Source organism: Sitophilus oryzae, unplaced genomic scaffold (genome assembly GCF_002938485.1).
Source record: "Sitophilus oryzae breed Bouriz unplaced genomic scaffold, Soryzae_2.0 scaffold_1436_pilon_pilon, whole genome shotgun sequence".
Taxonomy (NCBI): domain Eukaryota; kingdom Metazoa; phylum Arthropoda; class Insecta; order Coleoptera; family Curculionidae; genus Sitophilus; species Sitophilus oryzae.
Window position 1 is genome coordinate 2,340,450 of NW_022146100.1, and position 20,705 is coordinate 2,361,154.

The window sequence follows — 20,705 nt, forward strand, 5'->3', positions numbered from 1 at the left end:
TTGGACAGACTATACTCAATATTTTTTATGTAAAAAATTGTTATTTCCACCTTTTCCGATAACTTCCATCAAAAGCTACCCGACAAAGGGCCATAATTAACGAACGCGAAAGAATCGCCGCCGTAATTTTTAAACTCTCTCCCTTTTTATTTTCTAAACCGACCTTGTTAAATATAAATGAGGTACGGGCGGTGTCGAGCACGACGTTTCGTCCTTGAGAAAGGAATTCTCGGCACTCGTCCTCAGTCATCTCTCGACGGTGCCGGTCCGAATTAACTCGTCCCGCCGGCTTTTTCAAATAAATGAAGTGCCCGTGAGCCCAATTTAAATCTACTTTGCGGATTTGGGTCTGTTTTCTCTCTGTGTATGCCTGTATAACAAAGTGGGACTATTTTACCCGAAGAAAGTTGATTTTAAGTTATGCGTACGAAATGGAATATTATATCCCAACAAACATTTGAAGTTAAAATTACGTTAAATTAACCTCCTGGACTATTATTGACCAACTGGAAATTGGTTGAAATTTCCAAAAATTGACGTTAAAATTCCCAAAGTGGAGAATAAAACTAAAGTAATTTGGAAGTTAAAAACAAGTTAACAGGTTATAATGTCTTTTATGAAATATGGGCTATGAAGTCAAAAATAACCGACCTGAGGTCATAACACGGTAAAATAGAGGTAAATTTTACTAAAAGTAGTCCAAATTTATACTGTCTACATTTTAACATGGGAAAGCCTAACTTTTTAACACTGGTATATCGCCACGATTTGGTGGACCTCGTTTAGTCATTTTTTCTCCTCTTTTCCTTCCAAGCAGTTGGTTTGTTAGCATACTCATTCATCGAGCACTCTGTTGGACTTTGTTGTATTTTATTGCCAGATTAACAATCTCACCCTTAAATTTTATATGAAACTGATTATTGAATATTAAACATATCTGTGTATATTGATCCATCAATAACTTACCGAATATCAGTGTAAGAAGTTCTTTGAAGTGTTTAAATCTTTCTTTCTCTGGTCCATTTAGATTTTTATTATTTCCAAATTAAAAAAAATTATATTGCAGAGCTAACCTCTTTATCATTATACGAGAATATTTGCAGTTTTCATTCATTAGAGTCAAAATTTGGTAAATTGGGTATCGAGCAAGGGAAGAGTCGCTGCTATAATATTAATAATACTCTTAGGAAGGTGTAACAAGATAATTAAAAACTTATGCTTACCTTAAAATCTCTTTTAAACTACACACAAACAGAACATTTATATAGAGCTTCCGAATGATAAAATAATAATGGCTGCTAACACATAGAGATGGGCAAAAGTAACCGGTTTTTTGAATAACCGGTATTTTCCTCTAAAATAACCGGTTATTTAAAGGTAGTTTTTTTTCATCAATTAACCTAATAACCTTGCATTACGTTCAATAACCTATAGCCGGTTATTTCTTAAAAAATCGTACTTGTTTAAAACAACTAACAATTAAATATTAGCTGTTTGAATCGTAAATTTCGAAGAAGCGAACAGCACGGATCTTTCCGATATTACGACGTTAACGGGAGATCCCGCTCCCGCTCCCAAAACGAAGAATGGCCCTGACAGGTCAGGGCCATAAAGGTTCAGAGCCATGACAGGTCAGGGCCATAAAGCAAAGTACTAATGCCATAGACTACTACTAGCCACCAGCTAGCCAAGTGATACAAACCTAACTTCAAATAGATTCTCTAAATTCTATATTTAAATTATAACCGACTTTAACGGATTTTCAACGGTTCTTCAAAAGTTTTCCATGGTTTCGCTCAGTTTCACCCACGTTTCACCGTAAATATATTTTATTTGTAGTTTGAAGTCTCTCTTGAAGCTTAGATTAAGAATACAAAATTGAAGTTCAACATAGAAGTTCAAGTAATGAATGAAGATAATCTTTCATTATTTATTTATTCAGTCTCCTTATTTTTCTTTTGGTCTATTTTTCTTGTGGTCTATTTTTCTCCGTATTTGATTAAAATAACTTGGTTGTAGATTGTAGAACTTGTGAGTTGTGTGGTTTATTTGAACGTTAAGTAATTACTAGTTTTAATATCATATCCATGTCTACTCAAAAAAGTGAGGTTAGCATTTTTATTTAAATTCATTTTGTACATATACATACTTACATTGCTACAATCTCTATTTAATCATGCGATTTAACTAAGTTTATTATCTAAATTTGAAGTAGATACTATGGAGTGTAGAGGTAAGTAAACCTATAGGAAAACTAAATATTTAGTTTTGCTAGGTTAGGCTATTTGAATAACCGGTTAATTTGTGTCGGTTAATTTTGTCAAGTTATTATTTTTTAAAGATAATTCCGGTTAACCTATAACCGGTTTTTTACCAATGACCGCCCATCTCTACTAACACATACCACTCCTAGAAAGGAGAAAGGAGAGAGATCACATAAGATACACTTAGTCGGTGTATCTACGCTGAGGCTATCCGCGCGTGCGCACACCTTCATTTCATGCTAGAATTTAGACACAACACAATGCCCTCTATAAAAGATCAGCCTACGGGCGGACTTTTGTTTACTTCATCAGCTGTACATACTTAGATATTGGGTTAGATTCTGTATTCATATTTTGTCGGTTGATTTTTGGTATTATTTGTTATTGTAGTGCAAAAAACTAATTATTTTGGTGTTTAAGTGACATAAAGTACTACCAGATATATGGTTACTATGATGGTCAATCTGTTTCTCATAAAAAAAAACACGAAATATTATACGTTTTGTTAACTGCTTTAACCTAAAAGTGCCCATAAATTTTTTATTTATCGTGATTTTTGTGTGTGTTTTTTAAGACTCAACAATTCATCAATAAAGCTTAAGTGGAGTGTGTTTTTGGTGCTATGCCTCATCTTTGTTGTGTTCCTGGTGGAAAGGATAGTTATACTAGGCAGCTTAAAGTATCCGGAAGAGCAAGAAAAGTGGGTACGAGTTATAAATCAAGACAATTCTATTGAAAATATCTTTAATAAATTTAAAAATAATATTCTCCCAGAATGGTATTAAAGAAAACTGGACAATTATGTTTATTTTATTCATATTGTGGAATCTCCACTCCAAGTGTTGTTGGTTCAGCTTCGATAGATTCAAACACGTAAGATAAACACGTAAGTAGGTATTATGATCTAGGGAAAAATAAAGAATATGTGTATTAAAGATCATGAAAAAGATTATTATTTTGAGTTCAAAATTAAAAAAGATTTTTGTAAAGACAAGAATGATAAAGTTTAAAAGAAGAATGTGTTTTTGTTTGATAATATAATGTATGTAAAACATAACATATACCTATTTGTTCAGTAATTTTTACTGAATGGTGTCGATTATTTATAATACCAAATTCATATCAAATATTTAAGTGATGGCTGAATACAATATGAATAAAATAACAATAAAATTGGTATATTTGCAATACAAAATTAAGTTTTAAGAATAAAGGTGTTACTAACAATACTAAGAAATTCATATTTCTTTGTTTTAATTGATCGAATGTTATTTACATTTTATTTAAGAATTATACCGTATCATCGAAAAAAAATCGGCGTCTAGTTGGCTTGGAAATGAACATCGATGACATTCCCTAAATAATTGTACACATAAAAAAATTAACTAGAATTTTACAATCTTGGAAAATTTGATATTCTTGAACCTTGTTTCTAAATATTCTAAATTTTTGATTTTCTTGGGATTTAGGTTCGGGAAAAACGCTGATTAAGTTTTCATTTGTTTTTCATTATTTTTATTTGGTTTAAAAAAAAACGTTTCGGCTAACATTATAGCCTTCATCAGTGTTGTGTCATATGAAAAAATAGTGTCGAATATAATCCAAAAAATTACATATAAAATATTCACACCACGCACCACATAATGTTTACTGCGTACTCCATAGTCTCCATAGTCAATGTAGATAGTTTTACTGTTAAGAATAATAATTCTAAAAAATATGTGGTCATCTTTTGATAAGTTTATATTAGTTTATTAATTGCAGTAAACATTATGTGGTGTGAATATTTCATATGTAATTTTTTGGATTATATTCGACACTATTTTTTTCATATGACACAACACTGATGAAGGCTATAGCTGGCCAAAACGTTTTTTTTTAAACCAAATAAAAATAATGAAAACTTAAATTAGCGTTTTTCCCGAACCTAAAAATCCCAAGAAAATCAAAAATTTTAGAATAATTTTACATATAAAATGCCAGCGATCTTCATTTCATAGCCATCGCTGACGCCTTTTTTTAGATGATATTGTATTATTTGTAAATATAATTTTTCGAACATTGATACTTGCAAAATATACATATAAATTTTGTGAATGCAAATAATAATAAATCACTATTAGTAGATATTGAATGTTTTTTGTTAAATTAGATCGATTTTTAAACCCCAAAATTTAAAATATATTTACATTTTACCCAATATCTTACGTAATACATTATTTGTATATTGTAAAACTTGCTGCATTTGTATGGTTCATATTTTATTTGCCAAAGTATTTATTACTATAAATAGGTATATATGTTGTAGTTATTAACTGTATATTATGTATATTTCATGTGAACTATATAATTTTTAAAATACAAACCAAAAATCAGAGGAATAATTATATTTTCCATGTATTCTACAACATATTTATTAATCCGTAGTATCTAACTAGCCTGACGTCATAAATCTGGCCCCAAGGCTGTTCTATTAGAGACAGCATTGCACAACAGTACACTATTACAAACTGTCTATATAGAAATTTATATTATGTGTATACGTCACATTTTTACAAGGTGTGTACTAGAGGCACAACTATGATACGAAGTATCACACATACATATGACATATACATTGTATGTCTCATATGCCGACGTCAGATTTCATCATTTTAACAATTATTTGTTACGTTACAAAAAACTCTTTAGAATCTTGAGTGCATACGGTATACAACTAGTAAACACTGTATCACACAATTCTATCAATATAAACCTGCGTGTATCTCATATGTATATGTTAGAACTAGATGAACACTTAGGTTCACTTTAACATATTTGGTTTCTCATGTGTCTCCCTTGTAGAAACGTAATTTCATTTGGACGTACTGTATGGGTAGTTGTTTAATTGATATAATAAACAAGTAAACACGATATTGAACATTACTTCTTCTGATTTGTCTTACTATAACGACGTTAATAACTATCAAGTATAGTTACTGTCGCCTGTAAATAAACCTCTTTGTTTAGTTTGTCACCCGAAGCCAAGCTTCGTTTAAGGATGCCAGCCAGACGGAGCGGCAAGTCCTCGACGACATGGCTTTAAGGTAAATGCATAATAGTGTATGTCATTAGTAAGCCGATACACGTCCCGATATAGCCGGAATCTAATTAAGTGGCAGATCAATTTGACATTTCGGAGGTAAACTTGTTTGTGTTTATAGTGCACTAATGGCTTGTCTTATACGGAATAAATGGCGAATATCCAGTTCAAAATTATATTGTTGCACTAATAATAATCGTGTATCGGTTTAAATTCGAATCTCTTTCAATAAATCCTAGATATTAGAAGAAATGAATATATTTTATTATTAATATTATGTTTTATCTTACATAAATCACAATTATATCAAAGTTTACAGTCTACAAAAAGTGAAGCGATAAAAAATTAATTTGTTGAACGCCAATTATCGACTAGGTTAAGTTCATACCGTGTCGTCGTCATTTCCGGCATTTACAGATATATAGGGAAATATCATGCCGCCGGATAACGGTCTTTTTTTTATATGTTGCAGTAAAAGTTCAAATCAAATGTAAAATCAGTGGTTGTTAACAATTACTAGTAAAAGCCAACATTCTCTGATTTGCTTAAAACTACGCCAGTAAAAGTTCAATATCTATTTTTGAAACCAACTTTTACTAGTGAATGCGTAGCATTATTGCAGAGAGTTTGAAAGGTTCAGTTAGCGCGACCACATGTTGTAAAATATAAGGATAAACAAGGATAAGTTGAATAATAGGCAATATAAGGGTAACATTAAATTGGGCTAAACATTGGCAGATATCTGGAGTAAATTTGCTTTGTTTTTTTGTGGTTATGTATAATTATTTTGTAAAATTACCTTTCCAAAAATATAACACACTTGATATTTTGTTATAATCCCCTTCGAAATACAGGATTTTTAAAAGTTCGTCACTTTTAACTAGTAGGCTTTGGACCCCTTATTGATGATATGCCCTTAATGGAACTCGAAAACATATTTTTCCAGCAAGACGACGCACCGCCTCTGAACGCTGAAGTTATCAGCAAATTTTTGCAGCCAATTTCAAGAATAATTGGATAGCTAACCAAGATCCCAGCCGTTGGCCGTCGAGGCAGCCTGACTTAGTGCCCATGGATTTAATCCTATGAATATATTTGCGGAAGAATAAAGGTTCCTTATTCTTCCGTATAATTTAGACAAGAATTAAAAATACTTAGCAGTTATGAGAGGGCATCTTTCACCCCCACTGAGTTAATGAATTCCGCGAGAAATGTTCAAAAACTGCCCCGTCTGTCCATAACAGAAGGCGGTCGATATGTCGAACACCTGTAGCAAAATCTCATGCCTTGGTTTGCTATTTATTTTTATTGTTATTAGATATAGTTTAAATGTGTTGATGTTGGTTAAATATATTTTAAATTGTTATAAAATTCTGCATCTCTCATAGCAAATATTATTTTCGTTTTAACTGATGCTCACAGCTAGATTTTTTTGCATTACAGCCGGGGCCGTTCAAAGTCTACTTATCTAAAGGGGGCGAATTTTTATATACTCTATATCTCGAAGAGGAATCGAGCAAAATATCAAGTGTGTTATATTTTTGGAAAGATAACTTAAAATTATTTTCAATAAATTAAAAATATAGGGGGTGTCCCATATAAAAGCTCAAATTTTCTTTTGATACTTACTTATACTTTTACTATTGAATGTTAGAAATTCCTAGGAAAAGTTGACAAATCTCCTTAAAATACCACATTCACGGGTCCAATGCTTAATGGCTAGCGTTTTCTAGTAAATGTTAACAAAAACTGAATTTCCGACTTCACAGTGTGAAAATTAAAAGAACCAAAAAAATAATTTCTAAAAAAATATTTCTAAGGCGTCTAGGGAAGTTTCGTTTTTTTTGTTTACAGTCTTGTTCTACTGAGCGGAGACGATAGAGAAACTCGTTTAAACATATTTTAACTGAAATTAAAAATCTATATTTTATAATAAACTATTTCAACATAAAAACTCAAAAGCGTTTTTATTCTCAGTTCCTAGTAGAAATAGCTTTGTATTATACTGTTTCAATTTAATAAGGAAGCAATCAGAGATCGTACTTTTTCCTTCTACTGCCCTATTGGCGTTTTAAAGTAATCTAGACCGTACGCGATGGGAAATTTGGGAATTGATATTTTCCTGAAGTGGCATCGCCAGAAAGCTCAGCTGTTTCAAACGCTCCCGGGAGTATTACGTTCTGTTGCTGTCTATTCAGCACGTTTCCTTGTCAATGTTGGCTCTGCAACTAAATTGAAGCTGTATATAGTAAACAAGGAAAATGTTATGATATTGTTAGTTGGAGGTAGCGAGTTTTATTTCTCCATTTTCTACGTTGTTTTATCATGACTATATAGAGAATAAAGAAGGTATAACTAATATAATTATTAAAAGTCATAATTTTGATAATAATTTGATAAAAAATAACCTTATTGATCAGACATCATTGAGTTCCGCATAAATGGCATCAAAAGTAATCATGATTTAAAATCATTTTCCTTAAAGGATCGGCCCATAGAGAAAGTTAATAGTTTAGAGAGTGGTAAATCGCGTGGTAATATGTTGGAAGATTGCGCTTTTGGCGCCCTCTAGTTGGCTACAGGAACGAACTATGAAAGAGCGGGAGATTTAAATTATTATTATACTTATTATTTTTAAGGCCATTAAAACTAAGAGTGCCCTTAACCAAAAACAGTAAAATAAATGGAGATACCTACTCAAATTTTATATTATCATGATATTAAAGGATATAAATACAGCATTTATAATCCTTTTACACCTTTTTATTCAAAGTCTTACATGCTAATATAAAATTTGACTCCAATCTCCATTATTTCACTATTTTTGGTTAAGGGCACACTTAATTTTAATTTTCCTTTTTTTTATGGGAAAACGATTAAATGGGAAGAATTGAATGGGAATGAAAAGAATGACCAATTATTGTATTTAGTATTAATTTATAATACCCCTATTCTACTAAATATCTAGCTACATTGTACTTACAGTTAAATAGCTGCATTGTACTAGTTATATACATATTTACAGTTTTATGACGGCTATTATTTCTTTTCATCGTGCTATCAATTGATTCGCTCCGACTTGAGTACTATACCTCGAGATGGCTCCAGGAATTATTTATCTTTACAGGCCTAGAATATGAAGATTCACAGTAGAATTTTTGGTTTTACTGCCTATTAGAAACAAACCTACCCCCCTGCATCAAGGGACATACAATTATGATTAGAGTTGAGGGTTGGAACCTTTGGTGTTACACAGCAAAATAAAACACTAAATCACCACAATACACCAAAACACTTTTACTTTTACACTGGACGCGCGTTTCGCTAACCATGTTAGCATCATCAGCAGATGATTATAAACTCATAAGTAGTTAAGTTTATAATCATCTGCATCGGTTAAATGGAATAAAAGTTGCGTAATTAGATGTTTGACAAACACTTATGAAGAAAACCCCGGTATCTTGATTAATTTAGGATTTAAAATTTTAAAGAGCTTTACAGTTGAGGGTTGGAACCTTTGGTGTTACACAGCAAAATAAAAACACTAAATCACCACAATACACCAAAACACTTTTACTTTTACACTGGACCCGCGTTTCGCTAACCATGTTAGCATCATCAGCAGATGATTATAAACTCAACAGTTCCGTTGACCGTGAAGCCATCGAAGATTACAGTTGAGGGTTGGAACCTTTGGTGTTACACAGCAAAATAAAAACACTAAATCACCACAATACACCAAAACACTTTTACTTTTACACTGGACCCGCGTTTCGCTAACCATGTTAGCATCATCAGCAGATGATTATAAACTCAGTTTTTATTTTGCTTTAAAGAGCTATTCTTAGTGGGACACCCTGTACAGGGTACCGGGTGTCCCACTAAGAATAGCTCTCGGCTGTATCTCGGAAAGTATTAGCCGTAGGGGCTGCGGAAAAAAATATTTATAACTAAAGAGGCTATGAGAAATTGCTGGAAATTATTTTCACGTTTGTAAAACGGCCGCTAGAGGGCGCAACTGCTATGGAAAATAAGAAAATAGAATTTTTACAGAATTTTGCCTAGATAATGAGTACTATAAATAATAGCTTCATAATCTTCAGTAAATTTTGGATTTTTCTTGTTAGAAACATTTTCCCCTATCTGATAAAATAAAGTGGTGGGGGAAGGTTAGATTTATCTTTATTTAAATATTAATAACTCCGGACTGGATGATCAGAATCCAACAAACGAAGGCTCGTTTAAAAGAGCGTTTCTTACTCTATATTATACCGTAAAAATAGTAATAATAAGGTTTTGAACGTAGACGCTAGGGGGCACTTTCTTACAATTTAACAAACATAGCGCTTTTTTTCAAAAAAATTAAATACTATAGTATATGTAATTTTAGCTGATAGTAAAGAGTAGTAAAAGCTTAAAAAGTCAGCGAAAACCGCATCTTGATATCTTCTTTCAAACCGAAGATATTAGCAAAATTATAATAAATACCAAAAAATAAGCCCTTAATTACCTTATTTTTACAACACGGTATCAGTAGCCCTCTTGATTATGCCCATTTTAACAAAAAAATAAGATAGAAATAGTTAGTTTATTTTAAAATCGACGAAATACCAGCATACCATAATATCAGATGTATTAATATCTAATAATTAAGATACTAATAACAGTGAACAAGAAACGATGATTCATCTCCTTAATAAGATCCCTATGCGATTTACTTCCACACATGTAAATGCCGACCCAAAAGTAACAGTTGTCAGCACGGTATAACCCGGCGCGTAGCGGTACGGACTACCGCAATTTCTGTAGTTGCCAGGTTTACGACAGAATTGCCACTGAACCAACGTTCAATGGATATTTTGTTTTGACGAAATTAGTAAAATTGCGGTACAAAATTCCGGACGTTCCCGCTCGAGGGTTAATATGATAACCAATATTCAAAGTAATAGGCCTTAACAAATTATCAAATACTTTAACAATTACTTTTTTCTTTTTGAATATCCTGCAGCCAATCTGACTGAGATATTTATCAGTATGTCTTTGCAGCCAAACCAAATCTTATATTCTAACGTCTATAGATAAAAACATCTCTTTTTTGTTAGGAACGGTCGATAGGCCATACAAAATAGATATTCCCCTATTTCTTTCTTTGCAATTTGGGGAATTTAGTAGGGAGTTTAGCGCGTTTTGTTTTATTCACGACGCCCTATTTATATGTTAATATTTTTATTTCTTCTTCCTTCTATTGATTTCGATACAAAAAAAAGATAGGACAAGGCCGAGATGCTGATGTCAGTTTTGTCCTTTTTTATGTTTCAATGTATTTTTTTCTTGGTCACGACCTCAACAAAACAAATTTATCGTTCTCAAATAATATTGTCGACTTGAGAATAGCTTTTCTCTAAAGATTCCAAGCTTTGTGTTTTAGTGTTTTCACTCTTTGCTGATATTTTATCTTTTTACCCTAAACAAAAGAGAAAATTCGGTTACTTTGCAGGATCATCATAATATTTTATTGTTGTTGAAAAACATAACTAGGTATATAAGTAACAAAATACATGTCTAAAAGGTGATCTATGATCTGTCTATACAAGATTTTTATTAAAACTACTACAGGCATGATTTGGACGAATATATGAAAAAAGTATTCCGGATTCCCAATTATTAAAATATTTTTTGTACATTGTATTTTTTTATATATAGCGTTTTAAATGGATTCAAAGGCTAAAATGGATTTAAAGGCTGATTTTGAATTGAAGGGGGATTTATATTCTTCGTTTTCATGACAACCAAGAGATGATAAAATTTTAGCAATAGCAGACAATAACTGACAGTGTGGCATTTAAGTTAAATGATTTTTAAATTTATTACAAACTAGCGTGTACCAGCTTCGTTCGCATCGAATTAATCATTTGTAATGGTGATGATAAAGCAAAGCAAGAATTTCCATTAACATACAAACCGGATAAAATTTTCTCACATTTATGTCAGCATGAGAAAAAACAATATGGCGATATTATTATATAACTTGGTAATATTTGAGGGGTAGTTTCATCTCGTTGGAATTTGACTTTCAAAAAATCCGTTTGCCAAAAATAAGTTTTTTACGTCAAGCAGTTTAAGCAGAATCGTGGTTAAGAAATTACTTACTTTTTGGAACACCCTGTATGATTTTTTAAAAAATTTCAAAATATGTAAAACCAAATAAATTATGCTTGTCCAAGCGTTTTCCCGAAAGACTAACCGTTTTTTAAATAACAAATATTGTAATATTTGAGGGGCGTTTTCACCCTCTTGGAATTTGAGATTCGAGAAACCCCTCCATATCGAACCTCTACACCCCACAGTCAATCCGTTTGCCAAAAATCAGCTTTAAACGTCAAGCAGTTTAAGCAGAATCGTCATTACTCAATGGTCTTATTTTATGAAACACCCTGTATAAATTTATAAAAAATCTTAAAATATGTAAAAAAACAAAATAAAATATACGTGTTTAAGAGTTTTTCCGAAAAACTCACCAGTTTTTAAATAAAAAATATTTTAATATTTGAGGGATAGTTTCACCCCCTTAGAATTCGAGTTTCGAAAAATCCCTTCTTATCGAACCCCTACACCCTAAAGTCAATCTGTTTTCCAAAAATCAGCTTTTTACGTCAAGCGCTTTAAGCAGGATCGTGATTAATCAATGACCAGATTTTTCGAAACACCCTGTATACATTTTTAAAAAATCTTAAAATATGTAAAAAAAACAAAATAAAATATACGTGTTTAAGCGTTTTTTCGGAAACTTGACCGTTTTTTAAATAAAAAATATTGTAATATTTGAGGGGTGGTTTCACCCTCTTGGAACTGGAATTTCGAAAAATTCCTTCTTATCGAACCTCTATATTCTAGAATCAACCTTTATGCCAAAATTGAGCTTCTTACGTTGAGTGGTTTGAGCAGGATCGCGATTAATCAGTATGTCAGTCCCTTAATGATTTTATATATTAGTATAGATTAAGAAGAACTGAAATTGTTTTTGTTTATTTCAAAGAATTGTTTTATTTTTTAAAATCCGTGACAGAATGACGAATCACTCAAACTCATTTCCATTCGATTGAATGGTTGCTTTTAAATAATTTGTCAACTTTTTTATAAATTTGCTGCTTTTTACTAAGTACGTTCGACCTGTTGAGAAAATTAAAGCCGTCCTGCTTTTTTGCGAAAGTCCTGTTGATTCAAAAAGGCACACAGAGAGCATCTTAAAAAGTGACAAAAAAGGAATTTCATCAAAGCGGGGTAAAATTCCGCATTTTATCGTAAATAAATTGGCTTCCACTCCGAGCCAGCTTTTTTTGTTCTATTTGTCACGAACCTTTAATTAGCAAATCGTTCGATGCGAAAAGTTTCGATAAATAGACAGGTCGGTAAGTGGAAGTCTATTAGATATTTTTATTTATAAACTTCGTACCCTATTTCTAATTTAATAGAAAAGTTCTATTTAGATGTTTGTATAGTTTGTTTTAATTAAATTAAAAATTTTAGATTATTGAACTCATTCAAGAAAAATGATAACTATGTTTCTCATATAAAGAAAAATCTTTTGAACACCCATTACACAACTAAAATTCATACCAAATAGCGTTTAGTCACCTGATTAAGCTTGAAGATAAGAAGGGATTTTTCGAAATTCCAGTTCCAAGAGGGTGAAACCACCCCTCAAATATTACAATATTTTTTATTTAAAAAACGGTCGAGTTTCCGAAACAACGCTTAAACACGTATATATTTTTTTTTTACATATTTTAAGATTTTTTAAAAATGTATACAGGGTGTTTCGAAAAATCTGGTCATTGATTAATCACTGAGAGTGCCGCTCGAATGGCTTAAGTCGTATCTTGGCAACAGAAGGCAGCTTGTGAGGATTGATACGTCTATGTCTTCTTGTAAGCCTATAAAATGTAGTGTCCATTCAGTAATTGGCCCTATTTTGTTTCTGGTATTTATGAACGACATTGCAAATCTAGACATTAGCGGTAAAATCCATGATACAAAGAATACAAGGTATGATATTGCGCAGGTTGGTCACTACGTCACAGGTGATAAACGACACCATTGGTAGGAAAGCTCCGCGCGCCAATTTCAAATTGTCAAACAGATGACACAATAAATGTGAAAATAATTTTTCAAATGTCAAGCTCGATGATTTGACATAACTTTTGGGGTTATATCCTAATTCTTCCCTGTTTTTGGTCTTTTTTTATTAGTGGCAATTGAACAATATGGATATTTTTTTGTATGGCCTATGACGTCACAGGTGGTATGCGCAAACTTAACGAAATTGGAACCGCCGTCGATCATACCTTGTTTTCTTTGTACCATGGGTAAAATCTGACGATACTAGTTTCACTTGGAGCGGCCCAGATGTTGCGGCACTATATAATACTATATCCAGTAACTTACGCACCATTAAATCTTGGTGCGATTCTAATCTCCTATGCCTCAACCTATCAAAAACTAAATTTTTGTCATATAAAAGTACTATACAACCTTTTGTACTTAATAACACCACTATTGACGTCATGGACTCTTGAAATTCTTTGGACTTGTTGTAGACAACTCGTTAAAATGGGACTTTCACATCGAAGCTCTATCAAAGAAACTAAGCGCTGCCTGTTTTGCGCTAAGATCAGTTTCTAAGGAACTTAACTTCTCAACCTCTAGAATAGCCTATTATGCCCTTTTTGAGTCACATCTTCGTTATGCCCTTCCGTTCTGGGGTACTTGCTGCGCAACAAAATTTGATCGTATTTTCAGACTTCAAAAGAGAGCAGTTCGATATTTATTGGGACTGAACAGTAGAACTCACTGCCGAATTTCTTTAAAAATTTCAAAATACTGACTCTTCCTTCTTTATTCATTTTTGAATCCGTTTGCTTAATCCGCAAGCACATATCTGCTATTCCCGAAAGGCCATCTCATAACTATCCACATAGGAATGCGGAGCACGATCTTTATCTGCCAACCCCGAGCTCAGAACTAGTTAAAGGTTCAATACTGTACAATGCCAAAAAAATATACAATCATCTGCCTTTGAATATCAAGTCGTTTTCATTCTTTCCCGCATTTCGCAAAGCTCTAAAATCATACTTACTGGAGAGAGCCCTATATACGGTAAACGACTTTTTTGTTGATGTTTAATTATGAACAATTTTGAATTTTAAAATTTTGATCATCTCACACACTGGTCAAAGGTCAAGCATTTAATATTTTATAACTCTAAAATTATATCTATTTACTGCGTACTGTTCTGCAGTTGTCCATGTATATTCTTTTTGTTATTTTAATGACTTAAATTTTTTTGAATTGTATTATTTGTATTGTGTATTTTTTGTTGTTGGTATTTTTTTGTGCTTTTGTTTGTTTTGTGAGTGCTTTGTCGATGAAGCCGTTTTGGCTTTTTGTACAATAAAGCGTTTTTTGTTTGCTTGTTTGAAACAGGAAGTGGCCGAAAATAATTGAATACGCTAATTCAACCTCGATTTTTATCATCAACTTACATACCAAATCTTGTACCAAAAAACTGTAGTGTTTTTCTTAATTTCAAATTTTTAGTTAAATAAATTATTTTATTTATGATTAATTTCATTAATTTTGTTTTATTTTTTTATGTTCAATTACTTCTTTTTCCATAAAAGTCAAGGAATTTCTCAGGAAGTTGTAATGTGATGTTATTTACATTGTTGTTTTCTTGCGTCTACGGGGAGGAGTTTCTGGAAAAACTTTTACGATTTTTCTTCATATCACGTTGATATATAGCCTTGCTTATGGCAAGACAAATACAGAGGCATCTATATTGAATTAGAGCTAGCTCAATCCCTCTCGTACATTTAATTCCGATAAAATATTTTTGTGTAGTTTCGATGCTATGTTACAGTGTTACAAATAAATTCCACATCGTTTAAGAATTTTATTTTATTTTTATTATTATTAATTTTTGATTTGAAATGGTTTCAAAAATTGCATGACTTTATTTAAATAGTTTGTATTTAATTTTACATAAGTGTTAATTTTATGTAGAAAAATAAGCAACGAATATACAAAATTTATTGAAATGAAGTGCGTAAAATATAAATTTTATAAATTAAGTTAATATTTAATAAACTAGTAGATGATCTGGCTAGTAAATTTGTCTATATAATGATTCTAATTTTTGATCTACCCATCTATTATTTTATCCAAAATTTGGTGGTCCATTTCCCATTCCACCAGGAGGGCCACCGCCACTGTAATTACCAGGTGGTGGTCCAGAATTCGATGAAGATGATGTAGTGGTAGTGGTAGTTGCTGGTGTTGTGCTATTTTGTGGGTAGTTTTGGTTCCCGCCACCTCCACCTAAGATAAAAAAATGTATTTATAATTAATGTAGAATTATTTTACGTGTTCCAATAATTATTCCACGGATATAGATTACGTATTTCTGGAATTAAAATAAGTTCATTGTAAAGAAAATAAAATCTTAAGTTTTTTATTATTATAATTTCCGTAAAGTACTTTTAGCGATTCGAATGAAATTTTGAGGGTAAAAGTTATTATAGATGCGGCATATTTTAATGCAATAAACGTTTCCACATATTACCCAAGAACGTGCATACCTATGGGTTAACACTAAAATATTAAAAATAAACATATGTGCCACCGAGCTCTTTCTCTCTTGTTAGTAAAATTTATAGATATTTAAATATGTAGGTTTAGGTATTTTTCTTGAAACTTCTGCAAAATTGACCGAAACAAAGTCTTCTAAATAATTTTCGTTCATACCAACAACCAATAACTCATATCTAGTAAGAATACCTTTTAAGTAACTTTTAGGTCGCACCTTTTATGGAAGTATGCAGAAGATATTTTAAAAATGTTTTTCCCCTTTTTAAAAAGCGCTGTAGATTAGTAGTGGGAACTATCGAATGAATACTATCGAAACATTCGATAGTTGCAATTCATTCGAATAATTCGATAGCTGGTAAGAAAACATTCATTGAAAACTATTCGAATAAAAATTATCGAATAGATGCGTCATCTGCCTTGAAATATTGTATTCTAGTAATGCGGCAGCAAAAACCATTCATTTATAAAATTCATTCATTTATGAAATTCATTTATTCGTCAGGATCGATTATAATAAAATATTAACTGGATTTTAGTTGTCGCCCGGCGACGTAGGTTTCTTTCCGAGAAACCCGACAGCGGTGGGTGGCAATGCTATGAAAGAAGCCGGCATCTTTGATTTTTTGCGGAGTCATATAAAGATAAGGACACATTATTTTTTTTTATTGAGGTGATAGTATTTACACAGAAAATACATTATAAAGGGCGCTGTTGCCATATATTGGTATTAGTTGATATTAGCAAAGAATATTATTGTTTGGCTTTAGTTAGTTAGGGATAGTATGTCTATATATTTTGCATTTTTTTATTAATATTCTGTTGTTACACTGCAATAATACTTGTTATTTTGGATGTAGGAAAACGATTTTTAATGTTTTTATCTTTGCTTAAAAACATTAAAAATCATTTTCCTGGTATAAAGAAAATAAAAAAATCTGGTTTAATAAAAATAATAATAACAGTAATAATTTGTTATACCTATTAACAACAAAAAATAAAAAAATTTAATATGAACATTTTTCTTACGTAGTAGCAAAATATAAACAACAAATTAGATGTCAAAATTATTTATATTAGATCCTATTTAAAAATAATATAGTCTTTAAATTTTTTGGCAACGTTGGTTTATTAAATAATAATAATTACAGAACTAATTTGTTATATTAACAACAAACTTTAAAATCATGAAATATAAACATTTATTAATTTTCTAAGCATGCAGTGTAATGGAAGGAAAATATAAATAAAAAATTAGAAATCAAAATTATCTATATTAAGTACTTTATATTACTATTTAAAAATAATATTTACTTTTACTGGCATTTACTTTAAAAAATAAATGAAATATTTCTTTGCAAAAAACTACATGTAAGAGAGTTAGCATAAACAAAATACAAACATCGTTAACTTTTTTTTTAAATTGGCACGTGTAAAACTTTCAGTTTAATTTTCTCACCCCATAGTTTGAATTCGATAACCCCCCATTTACTTAACCACATTACTTAAATATGATTATTAAGCTCAACTAATTCATATTATTAAAACATCTAAAATACAAATATGTATTTTTAAAATTAATTCTAAGTTCATCTCATCTCTCTTAAAAATTGCTACTTTTCAAAATTTCCCATTAAAAAATAGACCATATACCATATAAAATAAAATAATTGAAAGATCGGGCTACGGAAAATCACACAAATTTTCGGAAAAATTTTGACACCTGCACACGCACACAATCGTCAATTAAAAAAAACTACTATTTTAGTATTTTAAATATTTTAATAAACGCAAAAATAGCACAGTATTTATAAGGCGAAGTTATAAAAATTTGGAAGAACTAATAATGCACTGACGCACACAAAAATCAAACGAATACTAAATTTAAATTTTTATCAAAAGCATTCGATAGTCGTGGCTCAACGATAACCATTTAGTCGCACGGCGAGGTTGTCACATATGCTTTAGTATACAAATGAATGAATGATTTTATTCGAATAAAACCATTCGATAGTTGAAATCATTCATTCAGTAACCATTCGATAGTCTAATTCATTCGATAGTTCCCATCGCTACTGTAGATATCATATAATCGAAAAAGAAATGGCGTCAAGTTAATTAGATAATGACTAATGAAATGATAGCGATCTACATTTACAGGCCACCTCTGAGGCCGTTTTTTTTTCGACTGCAGAATATATATGCACCTGTGGAACTAATATAGATAACGTGAATTCTTCCACTTACCTTGTCCCATACCTTGACCCATTCCTTGTCCCATACCCATTGGTGGTCCACCACCTCCACCCATACCCATTGGAGGTCCACCCCCGCCCATAGGTGGTGGGCCTCCCATCTGCGGCCCCCCTCCCCACATTGGAGGTCCACCCCATTGGCTTTTACTGAATCCCTAAAAAAATACCATTATTAATTAACTACATGAAATAGACATATTATCAATTGGTAGTTTGGTTTGGGTTAGGGGAAATATTGATATATTTTTCTTTTGTTTGATGGTTATCTAAAATTTTGAATTAGAGTCTACTATTTTCTATGTAGTTTTTTAGGAAACTTTAAATAAATTACTTGGAAAACGGAACAAACCTGAAGTCATTCAGTTTAATTTCTTATTTGAAAATATTCCTGAAGTATTAACCCAAATATCATCAATGATTTCTAAAAAACGCAAGCCCAGTGTGCGTATAGCATAAAACTCGTATTTGACATATAATGATGACGTAACCCCCCCCCCTCCAAAAAAAAAAAATTATAACTACAGAGATAATCCTCCTTTGTAATAAAATTGAAACACTACGTAGGTATTTTAAAGTAAGTTAAACTGAAAATCTGACATAGAGCATTTTAGTCCCAAGCAGCATTTGGACGTCAGGACAACGTTGTGTCACGCGACCAAACGTCGGGGCGCAACGTCGGCACAACCTCGTGCCATCCCTAGTCTGCACTAGTTTGGAGAATCATTTTTGGGTCGAAACGACGTTGGATACCGACGCTGGCTAGAAGCCTAATTTAGTACAAACTGCAACGTTGTATAAAATCCTAATTCACAGAAATACAAAACTAATGTGGCGTCTAAGTCGCGTTTTATCCTAAATTGGGATAATTATAGTAAAAATATTATTTTTATGATTTAGTTAGAGACATATGTCAGATGGCAGTGAAGGAAAACAAAACAAAAGTATTTAAGTGTGGAGGATGTTTGAAGATCATAATTATTGAAACACTTTAACCGACTCTGTAACTCGTTACCCAAGGCAAAAAAGTTAAACGCAAACAACTTTATTGATAAATGTATTGTTTCTACTTTGAAAAATACTAATGGGCCTTAAAATTAAAGAAGTTTTAAAAATTTTCTTGAATTTTATTTTTAGTAAAATGAGAATAATTTATTCGCAGTCGAAAAAATTGTTTCCGCGTGTTTTTTAGGGTCAAATATTTCAAGTTAATGTATTCAAAAAGCAGAAATTGCTATTTTTGGAACGAAACATTTTCTTATTTAACAACATGGCGGCTTTCATTTTGTTGTTTTGAAGATTAAGATGGAGTAGTTCGAGTAGTCGCATACTGGACTAATAAAGTCGTAGTTCGGCCTTAACAGGTAGTATACTAGTCGCAAGATTGCCTAATTTAGTCATCCTAGAGTCTAGCTTGTGCCGCCCTCTATAATCTAAATAAACGAGGGAGTGGATAAACTATCGGTAATATATGTCGATGTATATTTAAATTTAGTTTTATATGTACCTTTCTTATGTCCCATTTTAATTAAGTTTTTTTTATAAAAACAAAAACAGCACTGAACTGTCTGACTGAACAGAACAATGAAGTGAAAATTTAAGATTTAAAGTTATGGTTCAATACAGTTGCAAAAAGGTAGTGACTCGACGTCCTCCAACGTAAGAATAAGGAAATCTAAACAACGTTGGAATTAGTAAAACAGACGACGTTTGCATAACGTTGGAATAGGTCCTGAAACTGACGTCGGAAAACTCTATATTGTCCAACGTTGTAACTACGTTGTCCGAATCACTTAAAGATCACTTAAGCAAAAAAGGTTACAAGATAATGTTTATTCGACGTCGCAGAAGCTTCTACTTTGCTGTAGTACTAGTCCAACGTCGGCACAACGTTATAAAAACGTTTAAATTTATTTTAATACCCAAGGTAGGGAGCTAACTAATTTTTGTAACTAATCCAACGTTGTGTTTAGTAAACATGTGGTCGCAAGTCGTGAAAATGCTACTTGGGGTGACTCTAATTTATTTTATATTCTGATATAATTTTTATAATAACCTGACAATATTTAAAATGAACTAGTTAACTTCATATTAATTTAAATTAAAATTAAAATATATAAAAATAATCTTATAATGTGGTAAATAAAATACAGACGACAATCATAAATCAGTAATTTTTAAATTTTATTTTGAATTATAAAGGTAATCACAAATACAATCGAATATTCCAATAGAATCATAAAACCAATTTAATTATTAATTTGTTTTTTAATAATATTAATATGGTACAATACTTACAATGAGTGTAATTGCAACCACTGCAAAGCTCACCAGAGCATATTTCATTTTATATTAGTAAATTTATTTTAAATATAAATCAAAAATTAACGTTTCAAACCTTGTGAACACAGGCATATATTTTAGGACGACAGTATAGAAATATTTTCTGTTCGTCATTTATAT

General features: G+C 31.5%; 1 protein-coding gene across 1 annotated transcript; it reads right to left on the minus strand.

Moving 5' to 3' along the window:
* Positions 1 to 15,362: 15,362 nt before the first annotated feature.
* Positions 15,363 to 20,666, minus strand: LOC115876436 (metacaspase-1-like). The gene is made up of 3 exons (XM_030892209.1): positions 20,541 to 20,666; positions 18,238 to 18,400; positions 15,363 to 15,723 (listed from the first exon to the last, which is right to left on the minus strand). The coding sequence occupies exons 1-3, from the start codon at positions 20,586 to 20,588 to the stop codon at positions 15,563 to 15,565; spliced, it is 372 nt and encodes a 123-aa protein (XP_030748069.1). The 5' UTR covers positions 20,589 to 20,666; the 3' UTR covers positions 15,363 to 15,562.
* Positions 20,667 to 20,705: the final 39 nt, after the last annotated feature.